Here is a 19,542-nt window from a genome sequence, read left to right on the forward strand (position 1 = left end):
AACATCATGTTTCTTTAAATATCCTTATAAGAATTCACAAACCTCTTGAACTTCCTGCTGTGTCTAGAAAAGTAAAACAAGCTTCAATTTGTCATTTTTATTTTTTAATGGTTTGATCTGATATGTTCTTCTGCCATAATGAAAGAAACACACAGAACTCCCTTCATAAACCTGACACTTGTTCTTGCCACAGTGTTGTTAATGTTTGCAGCTCAGAAACATTTGCACAAGTGACTCAGATACTGGTCATGATGGGAGAAACCTACAAATCTCCCTTTAAAATCTAGCACTTTAATGTTTATCTTTATTCACATTAAATATTAAATTAGAAATTGCATCTCAATGTGAGCTTAACCATTAGCACTTCCTCTTTAATTCAGCTATTCATCAAAACATCAGGTTTTCATTTTTCAGAAACATCTTCCTCACAGTTTTGTCCTGTTACCTGATTCTTTCAGTCTCTGTCTCCAGCCACATCAGATTAGAACCTAAAACACCTTGAAACTGATATATATCGGGGTCCAGGTCTGATATTATTATATATATATTATATTCTGTACCTGTGAACCTGTAAACTACTGCTACTGTTGAAACCTGATGAAAAGTTCTGATGTTTCCACGGCAGAAAGCAGCAGCTCAGATCAGCCCAGGATTCCTCAGCGTCTCTGTGGTTGAAGTTTCCTGTAATTAGAATAAATCAACACAAACAGAGTCAGTGTTTATCAAACATCTGAGTCATTCCTGGAAACAAGCGTGTTCATGTGAAAGTACAGCTGGGGCTGATGGGAGATTATTTCATATTGTTCTTTTTCTGATCTCACACACTGAGATTTAACCTCAGACGCATGTTAACCAGCAGTCATGTTAACCAGCAGATATTTTAACCAGCAGTCATGTTAACCAGCAGTCATGTTAACCAGCAGATATTTTAATCAGCAGTCATGTTAACCAGCAGTCATGTTAACCAGCAGATATTTTAACCAGCAGTCATGTTAACCAGCAGTCATGTTAACCAGCAGATATTTTAACCAGCAGTCATGTTAACCAGCAGTCATGTTAACCAGCAGTCATGTTAACCAGCAGATATTTTAACCAGCAGTCATGTTAACCAGCAGTCATGTTAACCAGCAGATATTTTAACCAGCAGTCATGTTAACCAGCAGATATTTTAACCAGCAGTCATGTTAACCAGCAGTCGCTTTAACCAGCAGATATTTTAACCAGCAGTCATGTTAACCAGCAGTCATGTTAACCAGCAGATATTTTAACCAGCAGTCATGTTAACCAGCAGTCATGTTAACCAGCAGATATTTTAACCAGCAGTCATGTTAACCAGCAGTCATGTTAACCAGCAGATATTTTAACCAGCAGTCATGTTAACCAGCAGTCGCTTTAACCAGCAGATATTTTAACCAGCAGTCATGTTAACCAGCAGATATTTTAACCAGCAGTCATGTTAACCAGCAGTCGCGTTAACCAGCAGTTATTTTAACCAGCAGTCGTGTTAACCAGCAGATAGTTTAACCAGCAGGTATTTTAACCAGCAGTCATGTTAACCAGCAGATATTTTAACCAGCAGTCATATTAACCAGCAGTCGTGTTAACCAGCAGTCATGTTAACCAGCAGTCGTGTTAACCAGCAGATATTTTAACCAGCAGTCGTGTTAACCAGCAGATATTTTAACCAGCAGTCATATTAACCAGCAGTCGTGTTAACCAGCAGATATTTTAACCAGCAGTCATGTTAACCAGCAGTCGTGTTAACCAGCAGATATTTTAACCAGCAGTCATGTTAACCAGCAGTCGTGTTAACCAGCAGATATTTTAACCAGCAGTCATGTTAACCAGCAGTCGTGTTAACCAGCAGATATTTTAACCAGCAGTCATGTTAACCAGCAGATATGTTAACCAGCAGTCATGTTAACCAGCAGATATTTTAACCAGCAGTCATGTTAACCAGCAGTCGTGTTAACCAGCAGATATTTTAACCAGCACTCATGTTAACCAGCAGTCGTGTTAACCAGCAGATATTTTAACCAGCAGTCATGTTAACCAGCAGTCGTGTTAACCAGCAGATATTTTTAACCAGCAGTCATGTTAACCAGCAGTCGTGTCAACCAGCAGATATTTTAACCAGCAGTCATGTTAACCAGCAGATATGTTAACCAGCAGTCATGTTAACCAGCAGATATTTTAACCAGCAGTCATGTTAACCAGCAGTCGTGTTAACCAGCAGATATTTTAACCAGCAGATATGTTAACCAGCAGTCATGTTAACCAGCAGTCATGTTAACCAGCAGATATGTTAACCAGCAGTCATGTTAACCAGCAGATATGTTAACCAGCAGTCATGTTAACCAGCAGATATGTTAACCAGCAGTCATGTTAACCAGCAGATATGTTAACCAGCAGTCATGTTAACCAGCAGATATGTTAACCAGCAGTCATGTTAACCAGCAGTCATGTTAACCAGCAGATATGTTAACCAGCAGTCATGTTAACCAGCAGATATGTTAACCAGCAGTCATGTTAACCAGCAGATATGTTAACCAGCAGTCATGTTAACCAGCAGTCATGTTAACCAGCAGTCATGTTAACCAGCAGATATGTTAACCAGCAGTCATGTTAACCAGCAGTCATGTTAACCAGCAGTCATGTTAACCAGCAGTCATGTTAACCAGCAGATATGTTAACCAGCAGTCATGTTAACCAGCAGATATGTTAACCAGCAGTCATGTTAACCAGCAGTCATGTTAACCAGCAGTCAATCAGGATCAGAGTGAGTCTGGGGGCAGATTTAATGAGGACTGCATTTCTGGTTTTCCTTCAAAGGGGAGGGAGGTGAGAGGGAGGCGTAGGAAGATTAACAGAGTGCATGATGGGTAATAAAATTATATGAAGAGGTCCCGGGTTGCTCATAGCTTTTGATCTACGACAAAGATCAGGTGAAGATACTGGAGCTGGACTGATGTTTCCAGATGATTCCAGCTGTTGTTAACATCACATCCTCTCTCTGTCTCTCTCTCTCTTTCTCCCTCTGTGTCTCTCGCCCTCTGCAGACCCAACAGAAAACTCTCCGGCCGACAAGAAGTCCAAGAAGTCGACTCCGACCTCAGAGAGTGAGTTTCCAAAATATGCAGCAGCAGCCTCTTTCCTTTTGTCCCAATAAGGAGCTGCAGGCTGGGAGCACTGGTTCCCACACACACACTCACACACACACACACACACACACACACACACACACACACACTCACTCACACACACTCTCACATACACACAAACTCACTCACACACACCACACACACACACACTCACACACACACACACACACACACTCACTCACACACACACACACACTCACACACACACAAACTCACTCACACACACACTCAGAGTTGGTGGTTTCTATTTAAAGCGTCTCTGTGTATCATTGGAAACATCAGTACGTACATCACTGTCAGATTATTATTCCTGCCTCCATAAGAGTAAACCACCGCTCTCCTCTCCACATTAAGACCACGTTTCCCATCAGCCCCGCTGCCCCCACACACACACACACACACACACACACATACACACAGACACACACACACTCCTATCTGACTAAACCCAGATAAACATCAGGGCTCGTTATGTTACTCGGCCTTCTCAGTCCCACTGTTTATGCGAGACTGAAGATCTGGTTGGTGCTGGAGTTCTGATGATAGTGAAAATCCATCTGATGAAGATGATGAAGAGTCGATCAATCAGTCAGTCAGACTTTATTTGATTAGCACTTTTTGCTATTAAGAATCTTATACATTTGCACTGAGGAAACACTGAAGACTGGGCAACAAAGATAAAGATAGAATAATAAAAACCTGAAACAGAGGAGATGGAAGTGAGTGAAACCATAAAACAATCCAGATATAATCATAGAATAAAAGGACATACCTGTAAAACAGCTTCAAGTATATGAATAAATTCAATTAAAGGAAGACTATAAGGAAGGTCTTGAGTTTGCTTTTACAAATATCAACCAGATCAAAGATTCAGCTTCATCACTGCAGGAGAAAGCCAACGCTATGTTTTATAGTAGTTCCATTTTTATTCTAAATATGATCCATGTTTCATACATGATGGCAGCAGCACATCAGAGGGTCTCAGACTGTCGCTGCAGCAGCTTAATGTTTCCTCTCAGTGGAAAATCTGCTCTTATCTCTGTGATCTGACTCTCAGTCCTTCCTGTGTGCGTTGTCCTCTGCATACCTCGGCTTGAGAGCTCAGTGTGTTGACATGCTCTCTGGTCCAGATCAGGTAGAGTCAGACATGAAGCAGGAAGCTGCTGAATTCATGGTGTGATTTCTGACTCTGTCGTTTCCTCAGCTCTTTATTATCGTTCACTTCTTCTGTACCTTGTTTGAGCGCTACTGGTCCTACATGCTTCCAGCTAGAAACAAGCTTCCCGAGCCTGAATGTTTTAAGAGATCCCTGCTGTTACTGTCTTGCTTCAGTGCTTCACCTACTCAAAGATGGTAGCGATAGCGCCAAGAAAAACATGGTGTGTATGGATTCAGTGGGTGATGGTGAAGTGACTGATACAGGCCACGCCCACATGCTGTAGTCACAGACACTGTGTAGACAGAGGGTTTGGAGGATCGAGTCTGTTTTGAGTCTTAAACTGTTTAAGTTTGTGCTCTAATGTGAGCAGCTAACGTTAGCATGTTGACTCATAACCTCCGAGGCTGAAAGTTAGCATGTGATTAGTTACAGGCTGTTGGAAAAGCTACGTTCAGACCTCGATGGTACCTGAGGTTAAGCTAACGTTAGCAGTTGTTGACTAAAAATGAGAAGCTGTTTGTGTCTGAAGGACTCATTTTAATAATGATAATAGAAAAAGAATCACTCTGCAGTGAGGTAATGGGTGAATGGCTGGTAGCTGTTAGCTGCATCAGTGCTTTACAACTAAATATTGTAAATGTTGTTTGCTTGTTAGCTAGCATGTTAGCTAAATTTTCCAGGTTTTGTGAATGGATTAAAATCAGTTCAAACAGCCAGAAGTTTAAAATACTTGGTGTCAATAATTATAATAGCTTACTTGCTAATGTTAGCAGAACTAGCCTTATGATTTTCATGATAGAAAACAAACCTGTGTCATATGGGACTTCTTCTGTGTGTTGTGCTGCTGGTGGATGGTTTTTGAGACTCACAGGTGATTTCTCTCTCTACCTGTGGATGTAACATGCACATATCACTGCTATAGCTGCTTGTTTGGTAGTAAAACAAAGAGTGTTAGACTCATATTTACCTCTAAAAAGCATTTTACGGGTCATACATCCATGATTGATTGTAACTGGGAAACCCTTCTGTTTCTGAAAACTCATTCATGACATCAAGACTCTGAAGGTCACCCCCACCCCACCCCCCGTAAGTTAGTCTCATTTATTTGAAGTGAGGAGACGTACCAGGGACACACTGAGTCCTCTGCAGAGTTTTACCAACAGATCGGAGCTGACAGCAGAGGAATGAGGGGGGAGGACTGGGAGGTGGAGGGAGGATGTTCTGGTATAAAACGGTTCAGAGCTCCTCGTGGCCTCTCTCCCACACTTCCATTTAAGGCCTGGTTTCCCCGACTCGGCCTTCTCAGACTTTGTTTCACTTCACACCACAGATTAAACGTCTCCAGTGGAGCAGCTCTCCTTTTAAGCAGCTCCTTGTCTTCACGCTGACTGTCCCCGATTTGGACAAAAACACTCAGTGTCCCGCCACAGAAAATCACTTTAGGCTTTAAAATTAATAATTTCGGATGAGGTTTGATTACAGACAGAAAGATGAAGCTCTGAACATGAGCAACTGGACAATTTAGTGTTCACTTTAACATCCTGCTGTAGTTATAGTTATAGGCTGATGATGTATTGGTGAATATTTATATTTTCATCAGACAGATAACATTGTGAGTGGACCACAGCCTTGTTAGCAGCTTTATTAGGCCGTACTGCCATCTTAGTTTAGCTAGTGCATGCTAACTTTTGCTGGTTAGCAGTAAACCCAAAGCAGAGCAGAGGCAGATGGGAATGTGATTAGTTTTGCAGGTGTTTGGTCTTGGTACTGGACAAAGGTGAATGTGACCTGATGGTGGCGCTAGAGGGAAAGTTATAACAATTCTTCCTGAGTGGAACATGAACATCTGGACCACAACAGTCTGGATCACAGAGGTGGGCCAGTTGACTGACAGCGCCTCCCACAGAGCCAGGCTGCTCCTGGATAAAGATCTGATAACTGAGTTTATACATAAACTCCTGATGTGTTGACTGAGACAAGTTCAACTAATTAATCAGTTAATAAAATAATCAGTTTATCAGTGAGACTCTGTTTCTGTCACATCACACTGAGTGTTGATGTTGAACACTTGATATTCAAAGATCAGGATCAGACCAACTGTGTAAACACTGAGTGTTTCTGTTATTATCTATGATCTGATCAGAATAAAAAGCTTAATGTTCTGTGTGTCAGTGTTGCTGTTATCAGCAGAGTCGGGATCAGACCCGATCCAATGTGTTGATGGATTAGTATTGACAATACAAATCCAGATGCATTCCCAGATCCTTGTTTGTTTGTTTGTTTGCTCTAAGTACACCAGCTATCAAAAACACCCCACTATGGTCTGTTATAAAAACTGGATTGGACTCAGCATTTGTATTAGCAGTTACTCAGTGTTAGTGGATTTGGGAGCAACATGGACCCTGATATCTACAGATGATGAGATTATTATGATCTATCTTGGATTGAAAAGGTTCTGTACTGTTCTGGGTCACTGTGTTCTTCAGCAGTACTCCTGCAGGATCGGGATAGTGCCCGATCCAGGGAGGTTTTGATGAAATGTTTGTTGTCTGTTTGTTCAGAGCGCTCTGATTTCTACAGATGATTTTATTATTCAGATCAGCGATGAAGCACAAGGAAACAACAGTTTGACCCCGAGCATGAGAAAGTCAGTAAATCATTATCTGAAGAATCTGATGTGTTTCTGCTGCAGGTTGTTAGTCTGTGGTCAGACTCCACCCAGTCTGCTGCCCCTCAGGAACATCTCCATCCAAACAAACACACCAGGAAGAGACAGACACACTGTCACAATAAGAGCCTCTGATTCTTATCTGTGGAGCGTTTCAGTTAAACAGAGACTTTAAACTTTTACAGGCGGAATCTGCTGAGCTAACAGATCTGAGTGTTCAGAGCTGAAACATGTATCATGTGTGATCACATTATAAAGATGTTTCTAACAGACTGTAATCAGTCAAACAGCTGTGATAATATAAAACATGTAGAACAAAGACTGAACACTTTGTTTCTGTAGCTGATTATAACGACAGTATAATGTGTTACAAACAAGTTGTTACATGATTATATCCTGATGAGAACCTTTACAGTTTGAGGTCAAAGGTCACAGGGTTTTAGCAGCTTTATGACTGATCCTCTTCAGACAAACAAAAGCTGAGTTTGTGTGTGTGTTTGTTATTGTTTGTGTGCATCTCACTGTGACCTGATGTGACCTCTGCTGTCAGATTATTTTCCCCTTCAGTTGGTGTCAACTGGACTTTCATCTGACAGTTACTTTAAAATATAAAAATATAAAATAGTTTAAATAAACTCCACCTGCCGTTACTTTAACGCATCACTGATAATAATCTAATGATTAGAGTTTTTACTTTTAATACTTCAGTACATTTTCTGGTGTCAGACTCAGGAGCACAGTAAACGATCAGCTGATTCGTCATTTAGTCTATAGATCAGTTGTTCATACAGATTCATCAATATGTTTATTTAGATTTGATTAAAGTGAAAAAAGAGAAAAGACCCGAGCATCATGGTTACCATGGAAACAGCTCTCAGTTTTAGCTTCTGTCCTAACTTTGCAGACCAGACTGTGATTGACAGTTCAGACAGCCAATCAGAGCGTAGCAGTGGGTGTCAGGTGCACCAAGTGACCCTGCAGGATGGGAGCTAAAGCTAAAGCTACGAGCTAAAGCCACACTTCACAAATCAAACGCTCCTCACGCTGTTAGCACATAGTTGGTGTCCATCCGGAGAGGAGGTGATGATGTGACAGCTATACATCACACACACACACACACACACACACACACACACACACTTACTGTCTGTGTGTGATGACAGAGTAATGGAGGATGTTAAACAGTCAACCATCAATCCTTCATTACAGCACCATCACCCCGACCTCCCCACCCCCATCAACATTGTGACCTTTTTTCCACCTGCAGTGACAAAGTGTATCACGTTTCCAGACGTTCTCAGTGACAGTGAACGCCTCACCCTGACAGTACACTGACAGTCTCTGTGTAAATACGACTGAGTTTTACAACTTTATTTAACTAAAGTCATAAAATCTTGTGTGTTGTTCAGTATCAGCTGTTCATTTAACATCAAACCTCACATATATCCACATCACTACTGAAGCAATCAGATCTTTAATCTTCCTAATCACAACATGGATAATCAATAAAGACAGAAGAAAATAACTATTGATTAAAACTCATTCTGTCAGGAGAAATGTGTCAGTGCTGAGAATGAAGCTTCATTCAGGAGGTGGATCTGGACTGTAACTCCAGGGACCAGTTCATCCAGAGACCAGTTCACATCCAGAGACCAGTTCACATCCAGAGACCAGTTCATCCAGAGACCAGTTCATCCAGAGACCAGTTCACATCCAGAGACCAGTTCACATCCAGAGACCAGTTCATCCAGAGACCAGTTCATCCAGAGACCAGTTCACATCCAGAGACCAGTTCATCCAGAGACCAGTTCATCCAGAGACCAGTTCACATCCAGAGACCAGTTCACATCCAGAGACCAGTTCATCCAGAGACCAGTTCACATCCAGAGACCAGTTCACATCCAGAGACCAGTTCATCCAGAGACCAGTTCACATCCAGAGACCAGTTCATCCAGAGACCAGTTCATCCAGAGACCAGTTCATCCAGAGACCAGTTCATCCAGAGACCAGTTCACATCCAGAGACCAGTTCACATCCAGAGACCAGTTCACATCACAGACCAGTTCACATCACAGACCAGTTCATCCAGAGACCAGTTCACATCCAGAGACCAGTTCACATCCAGAGACCAGTTCACATCCAGAGACCAGTTCATCCAGAGACCAGTTCACATCCAGAGACCAGTTCACATCCAGAGACCAGTTCATCCAGAGACCAGTTCATCCAGAGACCAGTTCACATCCAGAGACCAGTTCACATCCAGAGACCAGTTCATCCAGAGACCAGTTCACATCCAGAGACCAGTTCATCCAGGGACCAGTTCATCCAGAGACCAGTTCACATCCAGAGACCAGTTCACATCCAGAGACCAGTTCATCCAGAGACCAGTTCACATCCAGAGACCAGTTCACATCCAGAGACCAGTTCATCCAGAGACCAGTTCACATCCAGAGACCAGTTCATCCAGAGACCAGTTCATCCAGAGACCAGTTCATCCAGAGACCAGTTCATCCAGAGACCAGTTCACATCCAGAGACCAGTTCACATCCAGAGACCAGTTCACATCACAGACCAGTTCACATCACAGACCAGTTCATCCAGAGACCAGTTCACATCCAGAGACCAGTTCACATCCAGAGACCAGTTCACATCCAGAGACCAGTTCATCCAGAGACCAGTTCACATCCAGAGACCAGTTCATCCAGAGACCAGTTCACATCCAGACCAGAGACCAGTTCACATCCAGAGACCAGTTCATCCAGAGACCAGTTCACATCCAGACCAGAGACCAGTTCACATCCAGAGACCAGTTCATCCAGAGACCAGTTCATCCAGAGCCCAGTTCATCCAGAGACCAGTTCACATCCAGAGACCAGTTCACATCCAGACCAGAGACCAGTTCACATCCAGAGACCAGTTCATCCAGAGACCAGTTCATCCAGAGACCAGTTCACATCCAGAGACCAGTTCATCCAGAGACCAGTTCACATCCAGAGACCAGTTCACATCCAGAGACCAGTTCATCCAGAGACCAGTTCACATCCAGAGACCAGTTCACATCCAGAGACCAGTTCATCCAGAGACCAGTTCACATCCAGAGACCAGTTCATCCAGAGACCAGTTCACATCCAGAGACCAGTTCATCCAGAGACCAGTTCACATCCAGAGACCAGTTCATCCAGAGACCAGTTCACATCCAGAGACCAGTTCACATCCAGAGACCAGTTCATCCAGAGACCAGTTCACATCCAGAGACCAGTTCATCCAGAGACCAGTTTATCCAGAGACCAGTTCATCCAGAGACCAGTTCAAATCCAGAGACCAGTTCAAATCCAGAGACCAGTTCACATCCAGAGACCAGTTCACATCCAGAGACCAGTTCATCCAGAGACCAGTTTATCCAGAGACCAGTTCATCCAGAGACCAGTTCATCCAGAGACCAGTTCACATCCAGAGACCAGTTCACATCCAGAGACCAGTTCACATCCAGAGACCAGTTCACATCCAGAGACCAGTTCTATCCAGAGACCAGTTCATCCAGAGACCAGTTCAAATCCAGAGACCAGTTCACATCCAGAGACCAGTTCACATCCAGAGACCAGTTCATCCAGAGACCAGTTCACATCCAGAGACCAGTTCATCCAGAGACCAGTTCATCCAGAGACCAGTTCACATCCAGAGACCAGTTCATCCAGAGACCAGTTCAAATCCAGAGACCAGTTCACATCCACAGTCCCATCTGTGTAGACATCAAAAGTTGTTTTGACGTATCTGATTGTTCCACCCGTTCTTCTTCGTGTCTCAGTAACTGGTTTAAGACTCGAGGAGGACTGGGAGTCTGAGTCCACGACCATCAGGTCTCCGTGTTGTTTAAAGACGTGGGCTTGTGAACAGCTGTGTGATTCTGGTTCGGTTGGACCAAGAGGATCATGACCGGCTCTGGTCTGAGTCTTTCTCACCAGCTGTAAAGTGAGTTCACCTGGATCTAGATCCAGAACTGAACCAACACTACCTTTGAATATGAACTGTCCCTAATGAAAAGGCTTTGGTGATCTCTGACCTTTCCCTCAAACCAAAACAGACAGTAGAGCACAGACCTGACCTCTGACCTTTACCATGTGTCTGGACCTGGTTCCTGATTAGCTCAGACTGTGTCCATATGAACGTGTTTGATGGGGGCTGCACAGTAAATAAAGGACTGAGTGTCTGACAGCAGCTCAGTCCCTGAAACCTGATCCTTCTTGTGGGTTTATATTTATCACCTCTGGTATGATCCAGGACCCGGTCCAGCTCTGGACCCCCCCTCCCCTCAGGACTCAGAGGTCTGAGACATACCTGTGGAACACCTGAACCCCAACTTGACCCATAAATACCTTTTCAACAGCACAGAGACCAAAGAGATCTGGATCAGACTTTCAGAGACGTGTCAGCATCGTCACACAAATTGATGATTGATCTAGTAGTGATTGATTTAATAGTGATTGATCTGTTAGGGATTGATGTTCTATTGTTTGATTTAATAGTAATTCATCTGTTAGTGATTGATCTGTTAGTGACTGTTAGGGATTGATTTGATGGTGACTCAGACTGATTGGTTTTTCTCTGAGCAGAAATAACTGTCAGAAAATGTTTCTGATGGGGGGGGGGGGGGGGGGGGGGGCTGAGAGAAGAAGAGGACGACATACTTTAACACAGTTTCTTCTCTAACTGTGGGTTTGACGACAGATTCAGACTCTTCAGTTTCATCTGTTTCTTCTTCTGCAGAATAAATAAAAACCTCCAACAACTATTTCCTGCATCCTGAGGAACTATTTTTAGGTTGTCCATATATGGTCATCGGACGCTCTCCATCCACATGAGTCCTCACTCTGTCTCACATTCTTCTTCTGCCGCTGCTCAGCTCATATACAAACATGTACAGCCTTTATATTTACACTGTAGTCGACACTACTGCTGCATGAACATGTGTCACATCATCAAAACATCTGGTAACATCAGGTCATCACAGTTTACAGGTTCGATTCTCTCACTGTCTGTTGTTTGTTCCCATCAGGTGAAGCCAGGATAAAGAAACCGACTCCCAAGACCCCCCCGAAACAAGGTGACACACACCTGTCTGAACACACACCTGCACTGTAAAACTCTGTCATATAAAGTCAGTAAAAGAAGCTGCTTACCTGGCTGAGGGCCTCTAATGAAAGACACTATCCAGGTGCATTATGGGAGTTGTAGGATCCAGTGTTTTTGGACTACAAACCAGAATATCTCGACTTCTGCTGCTCAGATTTAATCTGTGTCACACAACAACTATTATTGCTGGCGCTCCAGCTCAGTGTGAACCTCTGTCAATCCTCCACACGCAGGTTCAAGTCCCCCTGTCTCCTGCTGAAGTGCCTTTGGGCAGCTGAGACTATGTAACTAAAGAACAAGTTTCACTACAGCTCCCATGAGCACCTGCTGCCGACACCTGTCATCACTATTTATTTAACTCTAGTGTAACAGTGTGAACTCAGGATTACTCGGTGCATCTGATCCACATTTTTTAAATTTCTAATAAATTAATGAAGTTTGGTTCCAGGACAGAACAGCTGAGTTCACCTCCGCTTCTTTCATTCTCTTCTCTCTGCTTCTGTTTTTCTGATTGATAATTGATTATTGATCTGTGTTGGCAGCTCTGCCCCCTCAGATCCTGCAGTTCCCGGAGGACATGAAGATCCTGGCTGGAGAGAAGGTGGAGATCCACTGCAAGTTCTCTGGAGCTCCACCCATCAACTGCACCTGGCTGAAGTTCAGGAAACCAGTGAGAGACACACACACACACACACACACAGAGGCTGCGGTTATTGATAGTTTATCAGCAGGTGCTGTCATGCTGGGAAAAGCTGAGCTGGTAGTTAGTGATATACTGTGTTGAACTCGGTCTACGGTGGCCCTGACGTCCTGTGTGTGTGTGTGTGTGTGTGTGTGTGTGTGTGTGTGTGTTTGTGTGTATGTGTATGTGTTTGTGTTTGTGTGTATGTGTGTGTGTGTGTGTGTGTTTGTGTGTGCGCGTGTGTGTGTGTGTGTGCGCGTGTGCGTGTGTGTGTGTGTGTTTGTGTGTGTGTGTGTGTGTGTGTGTTTGTGTGTGTGTGTGTGTGTGTGTGTGTGTGTGTGTTTGTGTGTGTGTGTGTGTGTTTGTGTGTGTGTGTGTGTGTGTGTTTGTGTGTGTTTGTGTGTGTGTGTGTGTTGTGTGTGTGTGTGTGTGTGTGTGTGTTTGTGTGTGTGTGTGTTTGTGTGTGTGTGTGTGTGTTGTTGTGTGTGTGTGTGTGTTTGTGTGTGTGTGTGTTTGTGTGTGTGTGTGTGTGTGTGTGTGTGTGTGTGTGTGTGTGTGTGTGTGTGTGTGTGTGTGTGTGTGTGTGTGTGTGTGTGTGTGTGTGTGCGCGTGTGCGTTTAGATCCAGGAGGGCTCGGCTGACATCTCCATCCAGAGCAGTGACAGCAGCAGTAAACTGACCATCTCCAGCGGTCAGCAGGAACACTGCGGCTGTTACACCATTGAGCTGAGGAACAGCTACGGCCTCCGACAGGCCGCCCTCAACCTCACCATCGTCGGTAAGAAACTTCTGCAGCATCTGTCCCCTGAGGTCACTGAGGTCCCGCCAAAAAGAGCTGCAGCTCAGAGGGCTTTATCTGAGGAGGAATAAGCTGTTCAAGTCCGTCTGAAGACCACACTGACCGCAGTGATGTCATCCTGTACTTGCACGGAAACTTGGACATGTGACAGGTGTTAGAGGAAGCTGCTCACAGTCTCACTTACTGCTGCAACCAATGCAGCTGCTCAGATCATTGGAGTCTTGATCAATCACATGAACCTGAGTCTGTTCCTATTGTCTTTCAAACTAACCCTAACCCTGCCAGGTAAATGAAGCAGAGCCAGTTTAACATCCAGTTTGAGGAAGTGTAACAGACGAAGAAGAAGAAGAAGTAATGAGTGTGTGCACACACACTCATTAACATTATATATTCTCTATCCTCTCACCTCTTACCTTCGTAGCTCAAGTCAAACCTGAACCAGTGTTGACCCTCAAACAGTTGGTCGTCATTAGTGTCGTCAGGCTCCTGGTTCTTGGGCCCATGAATAAACAGGATGTGTTCATGTTGTGACTGTCATTACCTCTGCAGCCTGCAGGGGTCATTATTACCTTCAGTGCTCCATCAGCAGTTTTAACCCAGCCCCCTTTTTCCTCAGATAAACCCGACCCCCCAGCGAAGGTCCCAGCAGCCTCAGATATCCGGCGGTCCAGTCTGACCCTGTCGTGGTACGGGCCGACCTATGACGGAGGCAGCGCCGTCCAGTCCTACAACCTGGAGATCTGGGACTCTGTGGAGCCGCAGTGGAAACACCTGGTGTCCTGCAACAGCACCTCCTACAACGTGCAGGTGTGACCAGCTGTTTGTATCATGTCCTTCAACCAGTGCTCTGTACGTCATCTCATCAAAGAAATGTTGATGAAAATATAAATAAGGTTTGTGTCATCTCCAGAACCTCCTCCCAGAGCGTCAGTATAAGTTTCGAGTCAGGGCTGAGAACATTTACGGGATTGGAGAACCGAGCGCCGAGTCTGAACCCGTCACTGTGGGACTGGTGGACGACGGTCAGTAAACCAGAACTAAACCAGAACCAGAACTAAGTCAACTAAACTAAGCTAACTAAATTAAACTGAACTAAACAATGCTAAACTATGCTAAACTAAATTAAACTCTGACAGTTGATCTGAACTAAACCGAGTAACTGAACTAACATTGCTGCCATCTGATTGGTCGACAGAGAACCAGGACGAGGCTGAGGAGGAGGATGACGGTAAGATTTCATCAGCTGATCAACCTCAACATAACATTCACACAAACACGAGAGAGAGCATCAACACAGCAGTGACATCACATGACATAGAATGACATCATAGAACATGATGATGTGACATCCCATGACAAATAACAACACAACACACAGTGACACAACATGAGAAGGATGCAGCATTCTGTGTGACCTCTGACCTCTGTGTGCTCAGACTCAGAGAAGGAGCCGGACTACAGAGACGTGACCATCAGAACAGACGTGAAGGTGAAGGAGCTGTACGACGTGGAGGAGAGGCTGGGAACGTAAGGCTCCGCCCACTCACACCTCACCTACAATGCACCTGTGCTTCTGTAAAGCTGAACCAAGTCACTGTGTGTGTTTTAAAACCTCAGTGAAACAGCAGGTTTAACGTCATCGTGAGAATGAATACAAACAGAATCAGAACAATTAGATCAATGTTTTTTTAGGTAAGAAATGTAAAGATAAAAATCATTTTATTGTCAAAAGAAAAATAAAAACAAAATTAAGAGTAAAAATTGACCAGGACACTTTGTGTTTATTTATCAGATATATTATTTTTTTTATAAAACTGTTCCCGGGAAGCTCTGTTCAATCTGTGTTTGTGTTTGTTTGTGTTGTTTATTGTTGTGTTTATGTTTTTGTTGTATATTGTTGTGTTTGTGTTGTTTGTGTTTATGTTTGTGTTGTTTGTGTTTGTGTTTTTGTTGTTTGTGTTTATGTTTGTGTTGTATATTGTTGTGTTTATGTTTGTGTTTATGTTTGTGTTGTTTGTGTTTATGTTTGTGTTGTTTGTGTTTATGTTTTTGTTGTATATTGTTGTGTTTGTGTTGTTTGTGTTTATGTTTGTGTTGTTTGTGTTTATGTCTGTGTTGTTTGTGTTTGTTTGTGTTGTTTATTGTTGTGTTTATGTTTTTGTTGTATATTGTTGTGTTTGTGTTGTTTGTGTTTATGTTTGTGTTGTTTGTGTTTGTGTTTTTGTTGTTTGTGTTTATGTTTGTGTTGTATATTGTTGTGTTTATGTTTGTGTTTATGTTTGTGTTGTTTGTGTTTATGTCTGTGTTGCATATTGTTGTGTTTAAGTTTGTGTTGTTTGTGTTTCAGGGGAAAGTTCGGTCAGGTTTTTAAACTGTTGGAAAAAGCCACCAAGAAGGTTTGGGCGGGAAAGTTCATCAAGGCGTACTCAGCGAAGGAGAAGGAGAATGTGCGGCAGGAGATCGGCATCATGAACAGCCTCCATCATCCCAAACTGGTCCAGTGCATCGACGCCTTCGAGGGCAAGTCCGACATCGTCATGGTCCTGGAGATGTACGTGAGGTTTCCTCTGACGCTGAAATACTTTTTCTCTCAGCTTCACACAGCCTGGTTTTTACTTGAGCAACAAACAATCAGTGGAAAACAGCTAAAAGATGGCGACCATGAACCTCATTTCATTTCCTGTCTGTTCTCTTTTGTCAGAATAAAAGCTCGAAATGTGCAAAATATATCTTCATATAAAATATATCAGGTTAATGAATCCATGTGTCCTCAAGGTCACATGGTCAGAGGAGTAAACTGCATCACTACAGGATGATGATGATAATGATGGTGGTGGTGTATGTTCAGTGTAAATGTTTCTACAGTGTGAGGGTGTGATGAGACGACTCCAGCTGCTGGACGGATGAAGGACGATGAGAAACGTCCACAGGACTGACTGTTATCTGACGGATGTTCATGGTCTTACTGGACAGATTTGAATGTGACTCTGACTCAGATCTGGAAACACGAGATGTTTTTGAGAACGACGGAAAATAATTACATGGCCAAGTATGAGAGGAATCTGAGAGCAGCTATTTCCTCTCTGCTAATTTTAGAGCTGGAGGCAGAGATGGAGCGACAGCACTGAGCGCGCTCAGACGTCCTCCATCTGTGCTTCATTAAAATGTCTCCTTATCATTCTTCATTGAGCTGAGTCTCTCCAGCTGCTTTTATTTTGAAATAATAACAATCAGTGTGTTTGTTTGTGAATATTTACTGTGATAAACAAGGAGACACCAGAAATCTGATAAAAGCTGATGGAGAACAGGAAATGAGCTGTTTACATTCAGACTCTTATTTTGGTATTTCAGTCCTCTCAGCTCTGAGAACGTTTAATCTGAAACTTGGTCACAGGAAACATGAAAACTGACATTATGAAATCATAAAGTATCAGTCATTTAGTTAAAGAATGAAGCAAGCTTTCTGTTCTATAGCTGGTCACATGGTGGTGCTACCGGTGCTATTAGTCAGTAATTTAGACGTCATAGTTGTTGAGACGTTGATCCAAAAAAGCCTGGACGACCTGATTTTATTTTACCATGATTTGAATAGAAGCTCAGAGTCCTGTGTGTGATCACTGATGTTCATGATTCTTCTCATTCATTGTGTAGTTGAAAAACAGAACAGACAGGAAATAGTGAAACGTTCTTGTCACGTGTCCTGAAGCTCACGTCACAACCACCACAATTTATATGAAATCGTAAATGTTTCATCACATGATCTTCTTTTTAAAAACTTGATACCAAATTTAAAAAGTGGTTAGTTTAATTAACTCAAGGTTAAGTTTTCTTCGTATAACGTCCTGCACCAACATTTCTCCTCTTTAATCAGATATGATGGTTTTAAATGAATAGATTTTATCATAAGATAAAGTCAAATGTTCATAACACATCATTTGGAAATAAGGAGGAAATATGCCACAAAATATCTTGTGATGTCAGAGGGAGTTTGGAAAATTCTCCTGTTATATTAAAGGAGCCATATGGAAGTTTAGCTAATGCTACATAGCTGACGTTAGCGTTAGCAGCTGTTTGCTCACCAGTCTCCAGAGGTGGAAACCATCTCCAGTGTTCACAGTGCTGGGTCAGTGACGGTCCTCCTGTGTGTGTGTTTGTGTGTTTGTGTGTGTGCGTGCGTGCGTGCGTGTGTGTGTGTGTGTGCGTGCGTGTGCGTGCGTGTGCGTGCGTGTGTGTGCGTGCATGCAGGATCTCTGGCGGCGAGCTGTTTGAGCGGATCATCGATGAGGACTTTGAGCTGACGGAGAGGGAGGTGATCAAATACATGCTGCAGATCATCGACGGCGTCAGCTTCATCCACAAACAGGGCATCGTCCACCTCGACCTCAAGCCTGAGAACATCATGTGTGTCAACAAGACCGGCAGCAAGATCAAACTCATCGACTTCGGCCTCGCCAGACGACTAGGTAACCAACCAGCTGCTGTCAGCCGCAGGGACACACACATCAGAGAACCATGATGTGAACGTTATCCTCTGGTTCTGTCCTCCACAGAAAACGCAGGAACTCTGAAGGTTTTGTTTGGGACACCAGAGTTTGTGGCTCCAGAGGTGATCAACTATGAAGCCATCAGTTACCCCACTGACATGTGGAGTATAGGAGTCATCTGTTACATACTGTGAGTCTCTGCATTCACCTGTCATTAGCCTAGCTTAGCTTAACTTAGCTTAATTCATTCATGTTGTTTTATTATTTTTATTTAGCTTAGCCTCATATTGTTTTATTTATTCCACTGTTCTGTATTTGATCATTTATTGATGTTTTGTTACATTTTATTAGTTTCTTTGTTTTGTTCACTTTAGCCCAGGTCAGTTAATTTAGTGTTTAGCCTTTTAGCTTATCTTCTTGCTTTGTTTTTTTCATCTCACCTTAGCTTCTCATGTCGTTTGGCTTAATCCTTTAATTTGACTTTAATTTGTCCTTTTTGTTTTTACTTTTTTCATTCGTTTATTTCATTACTCTTTAATTTAACATATTTTAACTTACCACAGCTTTGTGTGATTTTTAAATTTTTTTATTTTTTTGTGGTTGACACATATTTTTTTATGTCAGTAAATTCTCCAGTCGTAGCTACTACAGAGGTTAGAGTTAAACATCTTCACAGACAACATGAAAATCTTTATCTGTCGTCGTGTTTTCTGTCGTTTTTTCTTTCCAGTTTAAATATTAAATTCTGTAACTGTCTGTATCTGATGTGATGAATGTGTTCTAGTTTACTGTAGCTCAGTTAGCTTTAGCCTGGTTCAGTTTACCCTGTGTTCGTCCTCTCAGGCTTAGCGGTCTGTCTCCCTTCATGGGCGACAATGACAACGAGACTTTGTCCAACGTCACCTCGGCAACCTGGGACTTTGAGGACGAGGCCTTTGACGAAATCTCAGACAACGGCAAAGACTTCATCACCAACCTGCTGAAGAAAGACATGAAGTAAGGGGGCGCGGGGCTTTGTTTTTATTCACTCTTCTGTCTTATTTAAAAACGAAGATGCTGAAGTGGCTCAATAAGTCGCCATGGTAACACAGACTGTGGTTGTCTCTCAGGTCTCGGCTCACCTGTGCTCAGTGCTTTGAACACACCTGGCTGAAACAGGACACCAACACCATGAAGGCCAAGAAGCTCTCCAAGGAGAGGATGAAGAAGTACATCCTGAGGAGGAAGTGGCAGGTAACATATAAATATATATGTATAACACTGACAGAGTGACAATGAGTATATTCTTCATGCAACTGTTTCTTCTTCTGTGGTAGAAAACAGGTCACGCTGTCAGAGCCATTGGGAGACTGTCGTCCATGGCCATGATGGCTGGAGTCAGCGCCAAGAAAGGATCTCCCACTGAAGGTCAGAGACACAAGAGAGGAGGCGTGGTCAGTGAAAGGCTGCTGTAAGTGCT

The 19,542-nt window shown here is 43.1% G+C and overlaps 1 protein-coding gene across 6 annotated transcripts in view; it reads left to right on the forward strand.

Annotated features, from left to right (window-relative positions):
* Positions 1 to 19,542, forward strand: part of mylka (myosin, light chain kinase a) — a 57,798-nt gene that overhangs the window by 31,408 nt on the left and 6,848 nt on the right. For all 6 annotated transcript variants that reach the window (XM_056389027.1, XM_056389026.1, XM_056389025.1 and 3 more), the window contains 14 exons: positions 3,060 to 3,119; positions 12,042 to 12,089; positions 12,661 to 12,788; positions 13,422 to 13,578; positions 14,216 to 14,406; positions 14,510 to 14,621; positions 14,795 to 14,827; positions 15,036 to 15,126; positions 15,947 to 16,150; positions 17,845 to 18,062; positions 18,150 to 18,273; positions 18,927 to 19,079; positions 19,193 to 19,316; positions 19,400 to 19,490. In XM_056389027.1, coding sequence (XP_056245002.1) covers positions 3,060 to 3,119; positions 12,042 to 12,089; positions 12,661 to 12,788; positions 13,422 to 13,578; positions 14,216 to 14,406; positions 14,510 to 14,621; positions 14,795 to 14,827; positions 15,036 to 15,126; positions 15,947 to 16,150; positions 17,845 to 18,062; positions 18,150 to 18,273; positions 18,927 to 19,079; positions 19,193 to 19,316; positions 19,400 to 19,490 — 1,734 coding nt within the window. The remainder of the gene's footprint in view (positions 1 to 3,059; positions 3,120 to 12,041; positions 12,090 to 12,660; positions 12,789 to 13,421; positions 13,579 to 14,215; positions 14,407 to 14,509; positions 14,622 to 14,794; positions 14,828 to 15,035; positions 15,127 to 15,946; positions 16,151 to 17,844; positions 18,063 to 18,149; positions 18,274 to 18,926; positions 19,080 to 19,192; positions 19,317 to 19,399; positions 19,491 to 19,542) is intronic.

Source organism: Seriola aureovittata, chromosome 11, assembly GCF_021018895.1.
Source record: "Seriola aureovittata isolate HTS-2021-v1 ecotype China chromosome 11, ASM2101889v1, whole genome shotgun sequence".
Classification (NCBI taxonomy): domain Eukaryota; kingdom Metazoa; phylum Chordata; class Actinopteri; order Carangiformes; family Carangidae; genus Seriola; species Seriola aureovittata.